The sequence below is a fragment of the Ictidomys tridecemlineatus genome, chromosome 6, assembly GCF_052094955.1.
Source record: "Ictidomys tridecemlineatus isolate mIctTri1 chromosome 6, mIctTri1.hap1, whole genome shotgun sequence".
In the NCBI taxonomy this organism is placed as follows: domain Eukaryota; kingdom Metazoa; phylum Chordata; class Mammalia; order Rodentia; family Sciuridae; genus Ictidomys; species Ictidomys tridecemlineatus.
In genome coordinates this window covers 161097383-161118163 of record NC_135482.1, presented here as the reverse complement: position 1 = coordinate 161118163, position 20781 = coordinate 161097383, and the positions used below count along the sequence as shown (strand labels likewise).

Genomic DNA, 20781 nt, shown 5'->3' with positions numbered 1-20781 from the left:
GACTGAAGCCCTCTGCCTTCCTGGTGAGGTTCATAATCCACCAAAACTGAGTTGGTGAAACCGGCGTGCTATGGCTTCAACATTTGCCATGCCACCAGATGTGCTACTAAAAGCTTCCAGACAGAAGACGACCCTGGTGTGGTCTATCCCTGAAAACTATCCAGTGAAAAATTGGGGCACAGCCTGCTTTCCACCCCAACTTGTATGGTGTGAGTTGAGAGCAATCATAATAGGTTACAGCGAAGACCCACTAAACCACCTAGCCATACCTGGCTGATTCCAACCATAGACTGCTCAGACAAGCATCTCCAAGTATTATTGGAGATAATTATATCCTTTTATTCTTTGTTTTATTCTTTACTTTGAATTTTTCTTTCTCATTTTGTTTTTGTTCTTTTATTTACCTTTTCCCCTTTTCTTCCTTTCTTTTTGAATTATTATTTTCGCTTTTATTAATTTTTGCCCCTTTCCTTTTTGTTATTATTGCTGAGGTTATTTCTTTTATTTGGTTTTCCTCTATTCTTTGATTACTATTTCTCATTATTTTCCTTCTTTGGTTCATTAATAATTCTTTAATAATAAATAAGACTAATGTATTAACAAATTCTTTAATAATTTTATATTATGTGATCTCCTTTTCTGTGTGGTGCTGGGAATTGAGCCTAGCACACTGGGTGTATGCTTTGCCAGTGAACTCTATCCCAAACCCAGCTATAAATTGCACCTTACTCCAGCCATGATCTATTCCCACTTTGGTGAACAATTCAACTTAAAGACACTGGGGCACTTAACCCTCCTAGGCACCAGGCCTAGGAGGGCTAAGGTCCTACTCCTGGACATTCATGGCCATTTCAAAAGCAAAGAGAAATAACTGTTGTGGATACCACACCAGCGACGGATTCTAGCACAGGACACTCCCATATCCTAAAGCTCAAGAAGTAAAACCAAAAATCAACAAATGGGATGGCATCAAACTAAAAAGCTTCTTCACATCAAAGAAAACAATCAAGAATGTGAAAGAGCCTACAGAATGAAAGAATATATTTGCCACTTGCACCTCTGATACGGCATATTTTCCAGGATATGCAAAGAACTCAAAAAACACCAAAAGAACAAATAACCCAATCAATAAAAGGGCAAAGGAACTAAACAGACATTTCTCAAAAGAAGAAATATGAACAGTCAACAAATATATGAAAAAATGTTCAACATCTCCAGCAATTAGAGAAATGCAAACTAAATGCAAATTAAAACTGGACTGGGATTTCATCTCACTCCAGCCAGAATGTCAATCATCAAGAATACAACTAATAATAAATGTTGGCGAGGATGTGGGAAAAGGGAATGATCATACATTGTTGATGGGACAAAATAGATGCAACCACTTTGAAAAGCAGTATGGAAATTCCTCAAAAAACTAGGAATGGAACCACCATTTGACTTATCCCATTCCTCGGTATATATCCAGAGGACTTAAAAACAGCATCCTATACTGATGATGCAGCCACATCAATGTTCTATAGCAGCACAATTCACAATAGCTAAGTTATGGAGCCAATCTAGATATCCTTCAACAGACAAATGGAGAAAGAAATGTACAGTGGAGTATTACCATAAACCATTACCATTAGCCATAAACAAGAATGACTTTCTGACATTTCCAAGTAAATGAATGGATATGGAGACTACCATGCTAAGAGAAATAAGCCAATCCCCAAAAAGCAAAGGTTGAATGTTCTCTCTGATATATTGAAGCTTACCCACAATAAGGAGATGGGAGGAGAATAGTAGTGGTGGTGATTAGACAAAGGGGAATGAAGGGAAGGGAAGGGAGGGGAGGGGAGATAGGAAAAGACAAGACAGTGGGATGAATCTGAGATAACTTTCCTAACATATGTGAATACACCGTAATGAATCTCACCACTGTAAACATCCATAAGACTGGGGTTCTAATTAGGATAAGATATATTCCTTGCTTGTATAATTTTATCATAATGGATTCTACTATCATGCATAACTAAAAAGAACCAAAAAAAATTTTAAAAAAATTGGGTACTGGGGTTGTGGCTCAGTGGTAGAGCACTCGCCTAGCATATGTGAGGCACAAGTGTTGAGGGTTCAATCCTCAACACTACATATAAATAAATAAAATAAAGGTATTAAAAAGTAAAAATTGAAAACACAATTTACCAAACTTTCCCCCAAAAGCCAAAATAAAAATTTGACCAAATTTTAATGGTCCCAGGTTTCAGTGGTTTCATTGTGCCAGTAAAATGGTTTAATGAAACAAGTCTGAATATTTTAAAAAATGACATTTTTAATAAAAAGCATGCAGTAGACAAGGCATACTGTCAGTATTTTCCTTCTTCTGATCAGCTTTCAAGTTTTAAGCCTCTGTGGCAAGATCTACCAAGATATTCTTCTTAAAGATATCCACTTGGATCTCAGAAATAAGTTGCAGACTGCTTCACATTAAAGCATGAATTATACTGAGCAGCATCCCAATGTTTGGGGATGTGTAATTGCTAGGACATTAGGTCAGGTAGCTCATTTCACAGGATGAACTCAGCTGTGGGAAATGTGATTAGGAGACCCAAGTGGATGCTTCCACAACCACCCTGCATGCCACCACTGAATAATATTAAAAATACCCAGGATCCATCAGGCATGTTTCAATTTTAGGACACTATTACTGAACATCTAAAATTTGTTCATGGGGGGAAAAACAGATTTGGACAAGTTTACTCTAGTAATCAATGTATGCCAGGACCATTCATGTGACTACTTAAACCTCAGAGGTGTCAAAAACAAATTTTTCATGAATGTCAGAGGTAAATGTCACCTTCACAGAGTAGACATTTTAGCTTCCAAATGCAGGATAATTTTAACACTTATTTCTAAACATTAAGACTTGGGAAATCAAATTCTTCATAAGCCTATTTTTATTTCTTTGTTATTTGGACTTAATTCCAAAACTTTCAACTTCAACAATTCTCATCTTTTTTGCCTTGTTATATAGCTTGTAAAAGCCTCAGGCATATTTTCTAAGGTATGCACAGTTTTTTTCCCCACAGTTTTATACACACACACACACAATATTGTGAAATATTTAAATACAGATAACATCCATTATATCCCACACTTATTTTTTTTTTTGGTGGTAACATAACACATCTAATTTTTGGCAATTTTCAATATGTAATACATTGTTATTTACTGTAATCACTTTACTGCACAACAGATCACCAGAATTTATTCCTCCCAGCTGAAACTAATCATAAGAAAAATTCAAAAACCACAATGAGATATTATCTCATTCCTCCCAACTGAAACTTTGTGCCCTCTAACTAACATTTCTCCATTCTACCACCTATCCTGCCAGCTCCTGGCAACCACCATCCTACTCTCTGCTTCTATAAGTTTGACCATTTTGGATCCCTTATGTGAGATCACATAGCATGCAGATTTGTCTTTTTGTGTGTGGATCATTTCACTTGCCATCATCAAGGTTCAGTTATGTGGCTGTAAATGACTATTTTCTTTTTTAAAGCTAAGTAATATTCCCTTGTGTGCAAATATACCACATTTTCTTTACCCATTCATCAGCTGATGAACACTTGAGTTGATTCCAAATTTTGGCAATCATTAATGCTACAATGAACGAGAGTGCAGGTACCCATTGATACAATCCTTTTACCTCCTATAAATATATACCAACACTGGTCTTGTGGATCATACGATAATTCCATATTTAACATTTTGAAGAACCTCTATAAAGTTGGCCATAATGACTGGGTTAATTAATATTCCCATCAACAGTGTGCAAGTTTTTCCTTATCTCCATATCCTCTCCAACATGTTACTTTTAATTCTTTTGATTGGTATGAAATGATATATCACTATGGTTTTAGCATTTTGCTTATGATTAGTGACATTGAACATCTTTTTAATAAACCTGCTAGCCATTTGTATGTCTTATTTTGAGAAATGTCTATTCAGATGCTTTGCTCATTGTTAACTAGAATATTTATTTTCTTGCTATTGTGTTCTTTGTATATTTAGTATACTAATCCCACATACATACACACACACACACACACTCACACACACACACAATTTCCCCCATTCCATAGGTTGCCTCTTTGCTATGTAGATTGTTTTATTTATTGTGAAAAAGTTTTATTTTGAGGTATTTTTGTTTGTCTATTTTTGCTTTTGTTACCTTGCCTTTTGAGGTCATATCCAGAAAACCATTGCCCAAACCAATGTCAAGAAACTTTCACTTACAATTTCTTTTAGAAATTTTACAGTGCCATGTCTGTTTAAATTTTAAATCCATTTGGAGTTTGTGTTTATATGCCATGATCTAATTTCATTCTTCTACATGTGCTAACCAGTTTCCCCAGCACCATTTTTTGAAGAGACTACCCTTTTTCCGTGTTGGCAACTTTATCAAAGATCCTTTGACTGTAAATAAATAGGTTCATGTCTAGGCTCTCTATTCTGTTCCATTTGGTCAACATGTCTGTTTTTATGACAGTACCATGCTGTACTTATTGATGACTGTAGCTCTGTAGTATATTTTGAAATCAGCTTTGTGATACCTCCAGCTATGTTGTTGTTTCTCAAAATCCCTTTGGCTATCCAAAATCTTTTGCAGTTCCACATGCATTTAGGTTTCTATTTCTGTGGGGAAAAAAGGTCATTAGTTTTGATAAGAATTGAAATGAATCTGTTTTGCTTTGGGTAGTATGGACATTTTAACAATATTCTTCTATAAATGTGGGATATCTTTTTGTGCCTTCCTCGAAATTTTTCTCAATACTTTATAGGTTTTCTGTGTATAGATCTTCTACTTCCTTGGTTAAAATTCCTTCCAAGTGTATTGTTTTTGTTATGATTATAAATAGGTCTATTTCTTTCTTTTCTCTCTCTGCACTGCTGTTAGAACCCATGACTTCACACATACCGGGTAATCACTCTACTACTGAGCTATGACCCCAGCCTAGGACTATTTTCTTGATTTCTTTTTTGACTACTTTACTGTTAGTACATAGAAATATCTTGTACATGAATACTTTTATCTTGAAACTTTATTGAACTTTCTCATCATTTCTAGTCTCTCTGTGTGTGTAAACCTGAAGGTTTTCTATATATAAGATCATGTCATCAGCAAATAGATAATTTCACTACTTCCCTCCTATTTGAATGACTCCCCGACCCCAGCTTGTCTTCCAGTACTAGGACTAGGAGTTACAGTACTATATATTGAATAGAAGTGGTAAGAGTGGACACCTTTGTCTTATTCCTGATCTTAGAGGAAACAGATTCAGCTTTTCATTAAACAATATGAAATTAACTGTGGGCTTGCCATATATGTACATTCTTTCTGTACCTGAATTGTTGTATGATGGAAAGATGGTGAATTTTATCAAATACTTGTTTTTGCATCTGTTGAAATTATCACATAGTTTTAATCCTTCATTTTTTCTAATGTGCTATATCACATAATATGTATAATTTTTAAATTCTAAAATAAGGGAAAGAGGAAATACTCAGGAATTATATTGGCCAAATTATATTGTCACATTGTGTGCCTGTAGGGTATTATTAACAACAAAATCTATCAATATGTACAACTATAATGAACCAATAAAAATATGGGGAAAATTTCTAAAATAACTTTTGAAAAGACTGAGTAAAGCCACTTATTCTTTTTCCTCTGCTGTATCTCTAAGTCTTGCAATTCACTCGGGATCATATGATTTGTTTTGTTTAATGGACTATGGGCAAAAATGATTTGTTTCAATCCAAACAGATGTAATCGTTTTTCCTTTACCCATTTCTTTTCCTTCTATAGTGACCTCAAAGATTACATGTTCCAGATGTCACAGCTACAAGATGGAAAAATCTCCATCAGGGTGTGTGGCTGGAAGGGTACGTGGGACTCTGTTGCCTGACCACCTCCTGGGGGACAGTAACCTTTATAAGAAACAATCCTTGATTGGCTTTAAGCCAGTGAGATTAAAGAGCGAATTCGTTACTAACATGACCGATTCTACGCTAATACAGTGGATTCTCTTATAAAGGAGAATCAAAATACAAACACCTTAAATACATGCAGATAAAAAGTGATCTTTTGGGGGTGGGGTTGTGGCTCAGTGGTAGAGTGCTTGCCTAGCATGCATGAGGAACTGGGTTTGATCCTCAGCACCACATAAAGTAAAAAATAAAGATATTGTGTCCACCAAAAACTAAAAAATTAGATTTTAAAAAAGATTTTTTTTTAAAAAAATTTATCTTTCTGTTCATCACTCTTTTTATTTTCCCCTGGAGTCCATCCTAATATCCCAGAAAAACAATTTAAATACCTAAGGAATCTTAAGCTTGGGTCTTCTTTTTCAGGGTAACTCAGCCTCTCTGTTCAGTTCATAGTTGGGACACCTGGTCATGGCTCCTCTCAGCAGGCAGGGTCTGTCTTTTGTTATTCCTCCCCGAGACTCTGGTTTCAGAGTGAATATGACTTATCCCCTTGGATTTTAAGAAGCCTCTGAAGTGACTCCTGCTGACTGCCTGGTCTCTGTGGTGTGTGGCTGGTTTACTCTGCTGGCGTCTACTAGAGTATTCCTACCCCCACTTGGATTTGGGGGCACTGTCCTGGCTCTGGACAGAAGTCTGTGATGACTGTGATTTTCTTCATTTGCCAGGTCCTATTCCCTAGGATAGGGGCTGCAATCTCTTCCTATAATCATCCAGAAAATGAATAATTCAGGATTTTCAGACCAAATTCAGTCTTTGTCACATATTTTTTTCTTGTTCTAATTCTCCTCCTCCTCCATCTCCTTTTATTTCCAAATCCCTTTAAAATTGCAAAGACTATTCTTATCTCGGGGCCACAAGCAAAGCCAACTGAAGCAGGACCTGGCCAATAGATTGCATTTTGCCAATTCTGATCTACAACTTTATCTCCTGACCTTCAGCCTCTTTCAGACTCCCTGCATGGATTTTAGGAAGCCCTGTGTTCCTGACACACCCCACTGCACCTGGAGAAGACCGCTTTGGGTTCATCTACTGAGAACCCTTCTTCTACCCATAGTGCTTCACTGCTTCTGGACGGTGCTGATCCCAAGAACAGCACAGCAGCTCATATATCCATCCATTCTGGGTTTCTGTCAGGAGTGGGATGGTCCGAGACCCAGGAGATAGGAGGTTCCTGGCCTACTTTCTAGGATCCAGGCAGCAACTTTCCCATCCTAGTGACAGGTTCTCCAAATTCCTCTTCTTTTTCTCTCAGCAAAAGGCTTTCTACTTCTTTTGGTTTGATGGATCATATCTTTCAATCTTCTAAATGATGGTTTGGAGATGAACTTTCATAGTTTTGCCCTAGACTTGTACTTTACCATATAAAAGAAGGAGAGAATTGAGAAGATGCCCTTCTTTCTCAGTCAGGCTAAGTTTTCTGTCAGGTTCAATTTTCTATTAGAAACAGAGTATTAAAAGCAGATTCTACAAATAATATACATTATACGTCTATTTCAATACAATATGTCTTTCCATGTGTTTTCCAATAGGCATCCTAAATGTCCACGTTTAATAAAGACTTTCGGATTCATCTGCTAGGCTTACAAAAATGTTTTAAACAGAGGTACACACGGGCATATTTCAAGTTACCAGACATCGGAACTGCTTGCCATCAAGCTTGAGTTTTCCATGCTCTGCAGGAAGCACTTAGCCAAGTATTCTGAAGTTGTATATTATAATAATCTATTTAAATATTTAAATGATCATTTATTCATGAGGCCCTACTTCTTCCTTCCCAAGATAGTTGGCATGATGTAGCAGCAATTAAAAGGCACTCATAATCATAATCACAGCCATTACTATGTTTTCTGGCAGCTCAGTGGCACTCTTCCATCACCGGCCTCCAGAGATGCAGTTTTGCCTCCAGAACAGAGAGCATCTGCGTGCAGCAGAGGATCAGCCTGTGCTCCTGCCCCGGTCAACCAGGAGCGCTTTTGCAGTGACGCAGCCCACCCAGGGAGCACCACCAGTGACTGAGGATCACCTAACAAATGAGGGAGCTGCTCCATTCTTAACTGTTCTTTTCCTCTCACAAGAATCTTTCATTCTTTGGTAACTTTGGGGTGAAACACAGCAGATTTAAAATTCCAAACAGCATTTTGCTCTAGATGCCCTGCAACGTGGCTCAGGCTCTGAATGCAGAAAGCAGTGGAATATATAAAAAGTCTCTTTATAAACTTAAAAGTAAGTTTTAAAGAGAAAGGCCAAAGGTGCTTGCTTGTCCTCCCCTCCTCCCCATCACTCATTTGTATGCATTTAGAAATGGGAAGGAATTTCCACACCAGCATCCTAAGCCTCCTTTCGGAGATCCCTAGGAAATATGGAGTCAGTGCCCCTAGGTCAGGCTGTTAAGGAGCTTGTCTTCCAACCTGTCTCATCTGAAATTCCACCATTAGAGCTACCTTTCCTAGGAAGTGTTCTCCTGCCTTCTCATGCAGATCCTGGGGTTCTTCTATGTTCCCACAGGCAGTGTGACCAAATGTACCTTTTTCCAGGTATTATCCCAGTTTGGGCAATCAAAGTCCCACAGTTTAGAAAATCTCAGACTCCCGGGAAAACTGCGACAGCTGGTCACTATTGCACTGTGTTAAATATCAGAATTTACATTATTGGAGTAATCAAGTTACTTGGTGACTGCCCTCACTGTGAACCCTTTGAAGATGGAAATCATATAAACTTGAAAACATTAGTTGTTGGAAAAAATGAAGGAAAATTTTATAGAATAAGTGAATGAATGAGATTAATAAATCTGATAAGATTGCTTATAGTTTCTCCAGATTGATTCATCAAATATAATAAAATGTCTGGATTACATGCCTGAATTTAATGGCTAGAGATGATCCTGAAATTGTTTTTGAGAACAACGAGTATTAATAAAACATCCCAGGACGACATGAAGTTGCTGAACGTCATCAGGCAATGAGAGATGAGGATCAAAGTTGAACACAAGCTTTTTTTTTTCCTCAAGACAGAAAAACAAGAGTTGTGGTCTGAATATGCTCCCCAAAGTTTATGTGTTTGGAGGTGGGGCATGATGGGAGATGTTTTGATAATAAGGACACCATTCTTTTGAATAAGTAAATACTATTATCTCAGAAGCATGGTTGTTTGTTTTTTAATAAGAGGACAAGTTTGTTCCTCCCTGCTCACCCTCTCATCCTCTCTCTGCCCATTCATCATGGCTTGGTGTAGCAAGATGGCCCTCTCCAGAGGCAGCTCCTGAATCAGACTTTCAAGCCTCAGGAACCATGAGCCTATAAATTTCTATTCATTATAAATTACCCAGTGGGTAGTTTTCTGCTACAGCAACACAGAACACAATAAGCCAGCAAGAGATCAGGGTTTTGTTTTTTTTTTTTTTTCCTGTTTCATCTTTTGCATTGTCAAGTAAACCCAATGTGTACAATCTATGGTGTAAAAAGTTTATTGGAGATTCATAGCAAAATTCAGTGTATTACTTTTTCTTTTCATTCAGGTAAATGAGTTACAGGGCAATATGATAAGTAACAGAGGCGAGAGCAGGAAGAAAACAAGGTCAACCTGGCATTTGGAAGGTGGCGTGAAGGCCTGATTAGTGAAAGGACCCCGAAGCCAGGTGGCCTGGCTTGAACTCTACCCACTTTTACCTTCTCACTTTGTGAACTTGAGTGGGTTAACATCACTAGTGTTCAATTGCCTTGTATGTGAAACAACAATAGTAATAATACTATCTAGTAGGGTTACTCTGAAGATGATACAACTCTTGGCTCAGCATTTCACAAATAAAGTTCTCTATAAATGGTGGGGGCAATAGTGGTAGTAGTTGTTGCTTTTGTGATTATTCAGATTCATTAGCATGTAGGAGCCACAGTTCAACTCTTATTAAACACCGTGATGCAAATGGTAAGTAGGCAAATAAAAGCAAAATGCTATGGGGAATTGAAGGTAGAAGAAGAGATATTATTTCTAACTAGAAAATTTTAGGAAGATGTCTAGGATAATGCAAAGAGACATTGAAGTATTAATTCAGAACATAAAACTAGCAGTGAACATATGACCTTCCTTTTAGTGTTGAAACAATCTTATACCTTTGCATTCTCAACTGGTAATCTTGTATACATTAATAATATTTATTGATTCACTGATATCCACAAAACACATTTAAAAAGTTGAAATATAGTCTGCTAAATAGACCAATAACCTTAAATATTCTTTAGCAATATGCAGGGATCAAAAGAAGGTTTTATCACCTATCAACATTTTACGCTATTTTAATTAAGTCATAGTCTGGCATTATGCAAACAGCTATAGAAGCCTTCTTTAATTGCCCATATGTAAACTTAATAATAAAGACAGTGAACACTTGTTTGAGGAGTTTCCTCATAAAATTAACTAATTAGTCCTCCATTACACCCCTATTGAGTTCAAAACAATTCCTTTTACGGATCTAATTATAAAACCTCAGATATGCAAAAATTGCTGCAATTTCAAAACAGTTCTATTAGACTAGCAAGAGCCCTATGACATTGATATAATCCCAACAACTACAAAGTGGTTCAGTTCCAAATGGGAATGACTCTGGAGACTGTCTTGCCAAAGAGAGCAGTGCTCCTAAGAACAATGTCTATTCACAGTGTAATATCCTGAAGTCTTTTAAATGCCAATCACCAAGCTGGAGAAGATGAATTACAAGCAAACCCTTTCTCCACAATGGGGGTATTTCATATCATGGTGAGCCTGGCACGAAACAAACCAGAGCAATTACGTTTCCTCTAATCAGACCTTTGCCCTTGGGAAACTGGAAAGTCTATAGTGAAGGGCTGTCAAGAGAATACGGTTACTCCATTTAACATCCTTTAACTTATATCATTAAAAGAAAAACAAGCCTGACCTTTCTCCTTCAAATATCTGCCTCTCAGGGTAATGCCATTCTAAACAAACTAGGGCATCCATTTTTCTAGAAGATTGGGTGTAAAAACAAATAGACAAATACACGATTAATTTTTCTGCAGGAAGCCCAAAATTATGTATGTCCCTCTCTTGGGCTACACTCCAGACCCCTGGAATTTTGTGTTTACACTATTCTGTAAAATTGGTGGGAAGTTTGAATCCTCAATGTGACGATATTTTCCCATCAGCCAAACCCAAACACAAGTTGTATGACTTTCTGTTCTGAATTTACATGCCTTTCCCTTGTCTTGCCAGCACTTAGGCATACACAAAAGCAAACTCTCCGCTGTAACAAAAGCAGGGCTCACTTTGGTTTTCCCTCCACCCCCAGGTTCCAAACGCTTACATTTCCTTTACAGCAAAGGGGATTTTGTCCTTATGTTCTTCTTTCCCTTGAGGACTCAGAGCTTCACACAGTCGTATGTAACAGCTGGTGATACTCTAAGATTCCCTAAGAGGCAAAATGCAGATGGCAATGAGAACCACCCACGCTTGTCAGTTTGCCCAGACACTATCCTCAAGGGACAAAATCTGCACCAGTGAAATGAGCACATTTTCATGCCAACAATGAACAGGCTGCTAAAAGGCATGGCGCTCTCCAGATTCTGCCCCATCTACCCAGGCTCCACATTGCACGGAATCTCAAGCCACCCAGGCCTAGCTCAGATCAATGACTGGACCACAGAAGTCATGTTGACTTTTTGGGGGGTGATGAATGACTGTGCATGTTAAGGAACAATAGTGGTCAAGGGGTTTGGGTCTCAGGGAGAGGACAGTGTACAGAACACAAACTCACAGAAGGCTCAGACGTGCATCATTATATTCCTCGCATGCTTCATGGTTCTTGCAATGGGTTTCTGGGAGTCCAAATAAATGTTTGAGAAGTGCATAGATCAAGGGCAAAAATGTGTTAGAAATTTTTTAATTCAAAGAGGTTGAGGATCAGGGAAGTTCTAATAGAATTAGTTTTCCCACTCTGATGGTTAGAATTCTAGCTCCATCAACTAAACATCTCATCTCTTAAGTTATTTAAACCCTCAAACTCATGTTTCCTATACATCAAAGAGTACAACATTTACTTCATAGGGTTGCTAGGAAAACTAAATTACCCCAAATGGCAAATACACAATAAGTAATCAAGTGATTTTCACGAGTAAGCTTCTGAATAATTTGATATTCCTTAGCAGTAAGCAGAGTAATTCTGCCTTATCTGATTTACAGAGCTCAGGATGAAAAGGGGAAAATGAAAAAAAAAAAAAGAACCCTTATCTTCACAGTGATGAAAAATCAATTACACTAAAACAGTACAACTAAGAGATACATTTCTTTGTTTGCCTTGATTTTGCCACTCAATTCTACTATAGGATGTTGAGAAAACCATTCAACCTCTGCCATCCTCAGTTTTACAGAGTGTAAATTATAACCATATTTTTTACTCATCCCATCATACAAGTCTATTTTGAGATCGACATGCTTTAAAAATACTGAAAAACTGTACAAATACAAGTCACTATTAGGAACTGAGGTTTTTTTCAAGTTGCTAAATAGAGTGACATTGATCAGAAAAGTACGTGGCATGCATCTTAGGCAAGTTATGATTTCTTGTACATAGTAGAGAGAAAAACATATTCCCAATGTCAAGTCACAAGTCAGAGTTCCTTCCATTAGACATAATATGCTAATCAATTTAATCTTGCCAACTTGGAAAACTAAATTGAGTAGAAAGAACTGTGAGGATGTGCCTGAGCCCCATTGGAAAAACAAACTAAAAAACCAAAAATGCTGTCATGGTTTAACTCTGGCTGCTAAGGATTCCGAGGTAAGAGTGTCAGCATATATGCGGTAAATATTCTACCCAACATAATATGCCTTTCCATCCCCCAACCCTGACGACTCCCACTCTTTGAAACTGTTGTGAAACTTAACTTGCTTTGTCGTGATTTTGTTCTCTGCTTTCTGACACTGTTTTTGCTTTCATTCTTCTTACTGGAGTTTCCTCAGGGATTGCTTTTATCTCCACAGGAATTTGCTAACCTGCACACATTTCTGGTAAGCCATCATTATCTCAATTCCACATGATTATATTTAATATGTCATCATGTTCCCATTCTCCCCTCACAAAATGAACAGCTTCTTTCCTAGAGGTGCATTTGTGTTGATGGTGCATGATGTTGTATATGTAGTGAGTTATATAATTTCAAATGTATCCTGATGTGTTGGAGGCAATGTAATCTTGGTCAGTTTAAGTGTGTCTCTCTTTTCCTGGGGTGCATCTAAGTTCCAGCGGTGTTGTGGAGCTATGAGAACTGGACACCAGTGCTGGCTATTACCTGTTAATACTTCATCTTCTGAGAGTCTCATAATACGGTTGGTGTGCAAGCTTTCATTCATGTCTTCTAGAACCTTTTAGGATACTGTGTTTTATTATATCAAGCTGCATCTTAAGAAAGGAGTTGATATTAAGGAACCGACAGGGTTAAAGGAATTATCAGGGAAATACATCAATGTATGCTCCAAAAACAAAAGTACTTTCTGACTTCACTTCTATACACTATTGGAGTAACAAGGACAGGTTTATCCTCTCTCTTGAAACAAACAAAAAATTTACAAAATATTTTTGAAAATTGAAGACTGTTTATAAAGCATTGAAGGGTGGTTATGTTCGAAAATTGGGAAGCAAAGAAGGTAAGCCCATCTTACTGTCTGGGAGAGCTTCCAAATTACATGCAGGAGGAAACCAACCAGGAAGAGCCTGTGGTCTCTATGAGCTGCAGGGATGGAATTGTGAGTCTGGGGAAGCCAAGGCAGATAGAGTCTACAGGGCTGAGACACAGAGAAATAAGACTGCAGAGAGTCTATCCTGAGTATGTATGGGAAAACAGACCAGTTCAATGTGTGAGGAAGCTTCCTGATTCCGGAATTAAAATGTAATAATAATAATCACCTTAGCTCACAAAGCTAAATGAATATTCCTTATTCTAATCAATAAGAATGGAAATCCACATTACTGAGATTTACTGAGTATAGTACTCAGAAGTGGAAATGCCTCAGTGAGGGAAATACTGTAGGTGAAGTTTTGCTCTGATCTTGTCTAACAAAGTCTATAATTCATACCCCAAAAGATTGAACATCTCTAGTAACTTATCCTAGAATAATGGGAAACATTATTTTAAAAATACAAAAATATCTAATACTCAACAATATAGAATTTGTTTTTATTTGTTTGGTATTAAATTAAAAATTTCTAGACATGCAGAAAACTATGAAAATACCACTCATAATGAGGAGAATATCAGTCAGTAGAAACTAACTTGGATATGACACAGCTGATAGAATTGGTGGGGAGGGGGACAAAGAATTATAACTTTAATATGTTCAAGAAGCTAGAAGAAAGATTGAAAATATTAAGTGGTAACATGAAAGGTATTAGAGACACACAAACTGAAAATCTAAAAATGAAATTAAACTTGATAAATCGATAAGGATAGGTTAGACATTACAGAAGAAAATATTAGTGAACTCGAGGACATAGCAATAAAAATTATCCAAAAAATAGAGAAAAATGATTCAATGAAAAGAGTATTGGTGAGTTGACAGTCCCTTTCAAGTAGCCAAATATACAATGCAATTGAAAAAGAAAAAAAAATGGAAGAAATAATGGCCAAAACTTTTTACAAATTTAGTGAACATTACAAACTAAAAGATGTCAGAAACTTAATCTAAACTCAGAAACATGAGGAAAGCCACACCACAGCATAATCAAATTGATTAAAACCATAAGGGAAACATCTCAATAGTGGCCAAAGAGAAAGGACACATACAGAGGAACAGTAGGCTATTTTATGATGAAATAATGCAAGTGAGAAAACTGAAGCAGTATTTAAAAGGACTAAAACAGGAGAGCAATTCAAGATGAATGAATAGAAGTGACCCAGAATTCATCTCTGCCTCCATAGAGAACCAAAGTAACAGGTGTATAGCTGCATTTTGAGATGAGTGACTATATGAGAATGCTAGAAATCAGCCAGAGAGAATGGAACCTTGCAAGATTCAGAAACCTGGGCTGAGAGCATAGAAAAGACAAAACACCCTAACATCTGCAACCTTGGATCCATAGCTGGAGAACAGAAGACTCCCCTTTGCAGGGGTAAGAGAAAAAGTGAGATCCAGAAAATTATACCAGCCTGGATGCTGATAATCCTAGAGATTGGAAAGTTTCATAGTCACCACAGGTTTGCAGTCCACTGAGATAAGTAACCCGAAATCTTCACAGTAGCATTTCTTTGGAAAAGAATCTCCCATCATCTCCCAGTGAGCCCCAAATCTATTATAGTCAGAAGCCACCTGGATAAATAAGCTGCTGTGTGAATTTGGACTACTGTAGGGATCAGAAACCTCTCCAAATCCCCATCTCTAGAACTCACAGTGATGGGGATTTGCACTGGATCAAAGGACGGCTGCTTTGCCTTAATCCAGGAGAGTGCCTGTCATTGCAGGAGACAAGTGTTACAACATGGAGGGCAATAGAGAGAGAAGAAGGAAATTAGGGTGTCTTGCTCTCTGAGAACAAGAACATGCATAGCCATGTGGATCTGCACTGGGTCAATCCAAGGCAGGTACCCATATAGTTCCCACACCTTCACCCCGTGGCATTCTCAGATATCTGTTACTGACAGGGTGGGGTACCAGGGTACTGTTTCCACTGCTGTCACACTCAACAAAGCATAATGAGGGAGTTTTGAGCAAATCTGAGGCTCCGGCTACAGTCCTGCCCCTACATGTATGCTGTCACTGAAAAGGCAGAGAAATTCCAGTGGCACCAGCCTCTGCCCTACTCCTAGACATACACTGTCACTGAAGTGGCAGAGAGAAACAGTGTGCAATCCCACTGCCACTCTACCCCCACACTGCATCTGATCAGGCACTGCTGTAAGGACTGGGTGTGAACACCACATGGGGGTGCTGAAGCTCCTGCCACCACCTCTCCTCATGTACTTGGTCCCATGCCACTGACTAATTGGAGAATAAGTGCTTCAGACCCCTCACCACTGCTGGGGTGGCGACAGAGGCCCTTGCTAGTAGCAGAGTTATCATCAACAGTACGTGAGGAAGCCTCCGTTGCACAATTGGGGCCACCACTCTTAGGAGTAGCCACACAGTGAGTAACTCCTATGTCCTGCTGTCTGTACCATACCTACCTGAGCCACCTGAATGTTTCCACTCTTACACAGCCCATAGAAACACTGGACTAACTCTCCTACAGTACACATCGTTCCCAAAGTCATTAATTACAGCCAAAGAAGCTTTAGGGGGACTACACTATAGGAGATATAATATATGTATTATATATTATAGGAACATAAAGTGAAAAAATATATAGGAACATAATATGAAAAAAAAAGGTAATAAAATGACTCCAAAAGAACACAATAACTAGCAAACTATCTCCACAAAATCAATAGGAACAAAGTTCATGATATATAATTTAAAATAATTATTAGAAAAAAGCTCAATGAGACACAAGAGAAGAGAGTTACACAGTTAAATGAAATTAGGAAGACAGTACAGAATATGAATGAAAAATTCAGCAAAGAGGTTTTGGTAAAGAACCAAACAGAAATCTTGAAAATGAAGAGCTCAATAAGAAAAAAATACATATATATATATAGTTGAAAGCCTCAATAACACACCAGATCAGTCAGAAGAAAGAATGTTTGATCCTGAAAATAGGACTTTAAAATATTCCAGTCAGATAAAAAAAAATAAGGAGGGAAATAAAGGAGAGAAAAAAGAAGGAAACATGCAAGACCCTTAAGATACCATTATATGAACAATATCTACTTTCTTGGCATATTCCAAGGAGAGTAAAAAAAAAAAGTCAAGGGCATAGAAAACCTATTCAATGAAATAGTAACCTAAAATTCTCCTACCTTTGGAAAGATATTGACATTCAGGTACAGGAGGCTTATAGAATCCCAAATACACAAGAACAGAAAATATATTCACCATAGCATATTATTTATAATTAAACTGTCAAAAATACAAGCCCCCCCCCCCAAATAAATTGTAAAAATCTGCAAAAGCACAGGACCAAATCACATTGAGGGGCAGCCCCATTAGACTAACATATTTCTCAGTAGAAAACTTAGAGTCCAGGACGGAATAGAATATATTTTCCAAGTCCTGAAAGAAAATTATTGCTAACCCAAAATACTATATCCAGCAAGACTTTCCTTCAGAAATAAAGAAGAATTAAAGACCGTTTGAGACAAGAAAACACAGAGTTCATGATCACCAGAACACACTTACAAAAGATGCTTACGGGAATCCTACACCAAGAAGTGAAAGAAAGATAACTACTATCATGAAAGCCTGTGCAAGTGTAAATCCCACTGAAAGAGTAGCCGCACAAAAGAATCAAAACTTACCAATATAGTAAATCAAAGATGAGCAAGAGAGGCAGGAAAAAATATACAAAACAACTTGAAGAAAACCAGCAAACGATTAAGATATCCCTACCTAGTGATAATAACCCTGAATATAAATGTACTAAATTCACCAAGTTATAGGTGGACTGACTGGATAAAATAACAAGACACAACACAATGCTGCCTACAAGAAACTCACTTTGCTGGTAAAACTACACAGAGATAAAAGTGAAAGGATGGAAAATGGTATTCTAAGAAAAATATAAACCTAAAATGAACCAGAAGTAGTTATATCTGACAAAAGATAATTTTAGACTAAGTCTTTAAGAATCAATATATATTAAGCAAAAGATCAATTCAAAGAGGAGATATAATGTTTGTAAATCTATATGTGCCCAATGTCAGAGAGCCCAATTTCTAAAACCAACACTCATATATCTAAAGGGAGAGATGGAATCCAATACAATAAAAAGCAGTGTCTTCAACACCCCTCTTTTATCAAGACACATTATCAAGACAAAAAATAAACATTAGAAGGAAACTACATTGTAGATCAAATGGACTCGATAGACATTTACATAAACACCCCATCCAATAGCTGCAGAATATACATTCTTTTCATCAGTGCCCAGAATTTTCTCTAGAGTAGACCAAATATTAGGCTACAAGTCATAACAAATTTTTTAAAAACAGAAGTTACATCCTGTGTATTTTCAGATCACAATGTAATAAAAACAAGCCAGACTTAGAAAGACAGGGATTATGTTTTCTCTCAAGCGGAAGCGAGAGGGGGAAAAGTAAAGGAAAGGTGGGGGTGGATCTCATGAAAATCAAAGGCAGATCAGTAGAGTAAGAAAGGGATTGGGGGAGGGGCTGTAGAGGGTGTGATATTGGGGAATAATATTGGCCAAATTATATTGCTATATTGTGTGCTGGTACAAATATGTAACAACAAATCCCACCATTATGTTCAACTATAGTGCACTGATAAAAATATGACAGAAAAAAAAGAATTTCAGGCAGCAGGAATATGATGCCAGGTAGAAATCTGGTTTTATAAGAAGGATGGTGAGCCTTACAAATACTATTTCTGTGAACATATTTGTACGATATTATTCCTGGTTACCGAAATCTGCATGACTGATAATTGAGTATTTATTACAAATACTAACAACATACTGGGTATCTTAGCACATATATAGAAGTAACTTGAGAAGCATGGTGGTCATTTAATAGGAACTTTAAAATGGGCAAGTAGTAGGTGTATTAGTTTCCTAGAGTTGCTACAACAAATGCCGCAAAATAGATGTCTTACAATATTAGAAATTTATTATCTCACAATTCTGGAAGCTTGAAGTTCAAAATCAAGGTGTTAGCAGAGCCATGTTTTTCCTGCAACTATAGAGCAATCCTTGCTGGTTGTTCATATCCAGTTATTTATTAGCAGTTTTGGGCCTTCTTTGACTTGCATCCCTGTAACCTTCTCTGCCTTTGTTGCCATGTGGCAGTCTCCTTCTAAGGACATCAGTCCTATTGGATTAGAGGTCTACTCTACAGCAGTGATCTTAGTCAAACTTAAATACAATGTCCCTATTTCAGAATAAGGGTATATTTTGAGGACCTAGGGGTTAGAGCTTCAACATAACTTTTGGGGAGCAGATTTCAACTCATGACAGTGTTCCTTAAAGGATTTTCCTTGACAGTCTTTCTGGATCTCATATCTTTAGATCACATAAATATGCATAACCATTTTGGTTATGGGTATATAAACAAACTTGTAATGATTATTGATAGACTTCTGTTTTTTTCTTCCCAGAACACTAGAACAACAGGATTTGATAGTGATATTAACATCTAAAAATCTAACACTCTGCTGGATTCCAAGATTCTCTGAATAATTTTTGACAAAAATATCAACTTTACAAAAGCTGCATCCCACATAGAACTGCTCCACTTTCAGAGACAATAGGCAATTAAACTGTCAACTTCAAATCTAATGATAATCTAGTAATAATCTATCTTCTTAAAATATTAATATATTATCCTAGGGAAAATGATGAATACATACTTCACACTTTGCTTTTCAGGTAAACAAGGCCTTTTATTTAGAATTCACATTACAAGAGGACATAAACACCAAGTGTGTGGTAAGCCATTTCACAGAGTGCTGATTGGGCACCTCACCAGCTAAAAAGCACAACACAGTTTTCAAACAGAGTTTAGGATCAACATCTCTGATATGGACTCTTTGCTTTTAATTTAAACCATGCTGATATAGGAGAAAGAAGGAATAGAGCTTATAACTGACCATTGTGGTAGAGGAAGAATGGAGAATAAGAAAGGATAAAACAAGAAAAATAGCAAGTTTCATGGACATTTTGAAATAAACAAGGCATTTTGAAATAAAATCAGAACAGAGAGTCAAGTAGCAATGATGGGATTAATTAAAAAATGGGGTCAAACAAAATCAGGTTTTATCCAAGACACTAATAATCATCAGAAAATATATTATACATTGTATGAATTTAATAAATTATGTTATCAGTCATAATGATGCAAATGTAATATAAAAATATTTAATAAAATTGAACATGATATTAATATAGCTATATATATATATTAAGCATTTAATAAATTTTAAGTGTTAATTATTACTAAAGACAGAGGAATCTGGGGTTTGCAGAATATTGAGAGTAACTACAGGTTGCTATTGGAGAAATACTCATCCAAAAGGTAAGCTAAATAGCCCATAAACTTTGCAACATGTAGTGGATACCAGTTGTTTTCTTTAAAGCCCATAATCTCTTCATTTTCCTCTGATGATAACATGCCAGTTTTCCTTTGTAACATCTGTATTCATGTGATTTGGGAGTGACTAATGGTACCTTAAAGTCTAGGAGGGGACCCATTACACAGGCTTGGTCAATCAAAACACTGGGTTCTCATGACCATAGTCATTATTTGAGTGAGGAAGGTTGGGCCTAAGTCAGACTAGCCATCTCTCTCTCTTTGGGAATTTATTAGAACTATTAGCAAAAAGAAGCTCTCTTAGGGCGAAGGTAGCTAAACTGGTGGATATAATCATGAAATCTGTAATATTCCTTCCACAGGAGAGATGCATCAGACAACAAAGTCAACAGGAAAGAAAGAAAAGCAGAGAAATACAGAAAAGCAATATGGAAGAAACTGTAATGACAAGTATTGTTTAAATTCCCCAATGTTCTTCAGTTGCTAATGTAGATATGTTGAAGCCATATGCCCTTTCTGACCAATGGTATTTTAACATAATTGAAATGTGTTATTTATATGCCAAAGCCCTGGAGAGCAGGAGTGGATTCCCCAT

The 20781-nt window shown here is 37.1% G+C and overlaps 1 protein-coding gene and 1 long non-coding RNA gene across 5 annotated transcripts in view; one reads left to right on the top strand and one right to left on the bottom strand.

Moving 5' to 3' along the window:
• Positions 1-9179, top strand: part of LOC144365147 (uncharacterized) — a 535192-nt gene extending 526013 nt beyond the window's left edge. Inside the window, exon 5 of the mRNA XM_078015994.1 lies at positions 7897-9179. Coding sequence (XP_077872120.1) covers positions 7897-8024 — 128 coding nt within the window. The 3' untranslated portion in view covers positions 8025-9179. The remainder of the gene's footprint in view (positions 1-7896) is intronic.
• The window catches only part of LOC120888457 (uncharacterized), a 575667-nt gene that overhangs the window by 135165 nt on the left and 419721 nt on the right, over positions 1-20781 (bottom strand). The window lies entirely within an intron of this gene.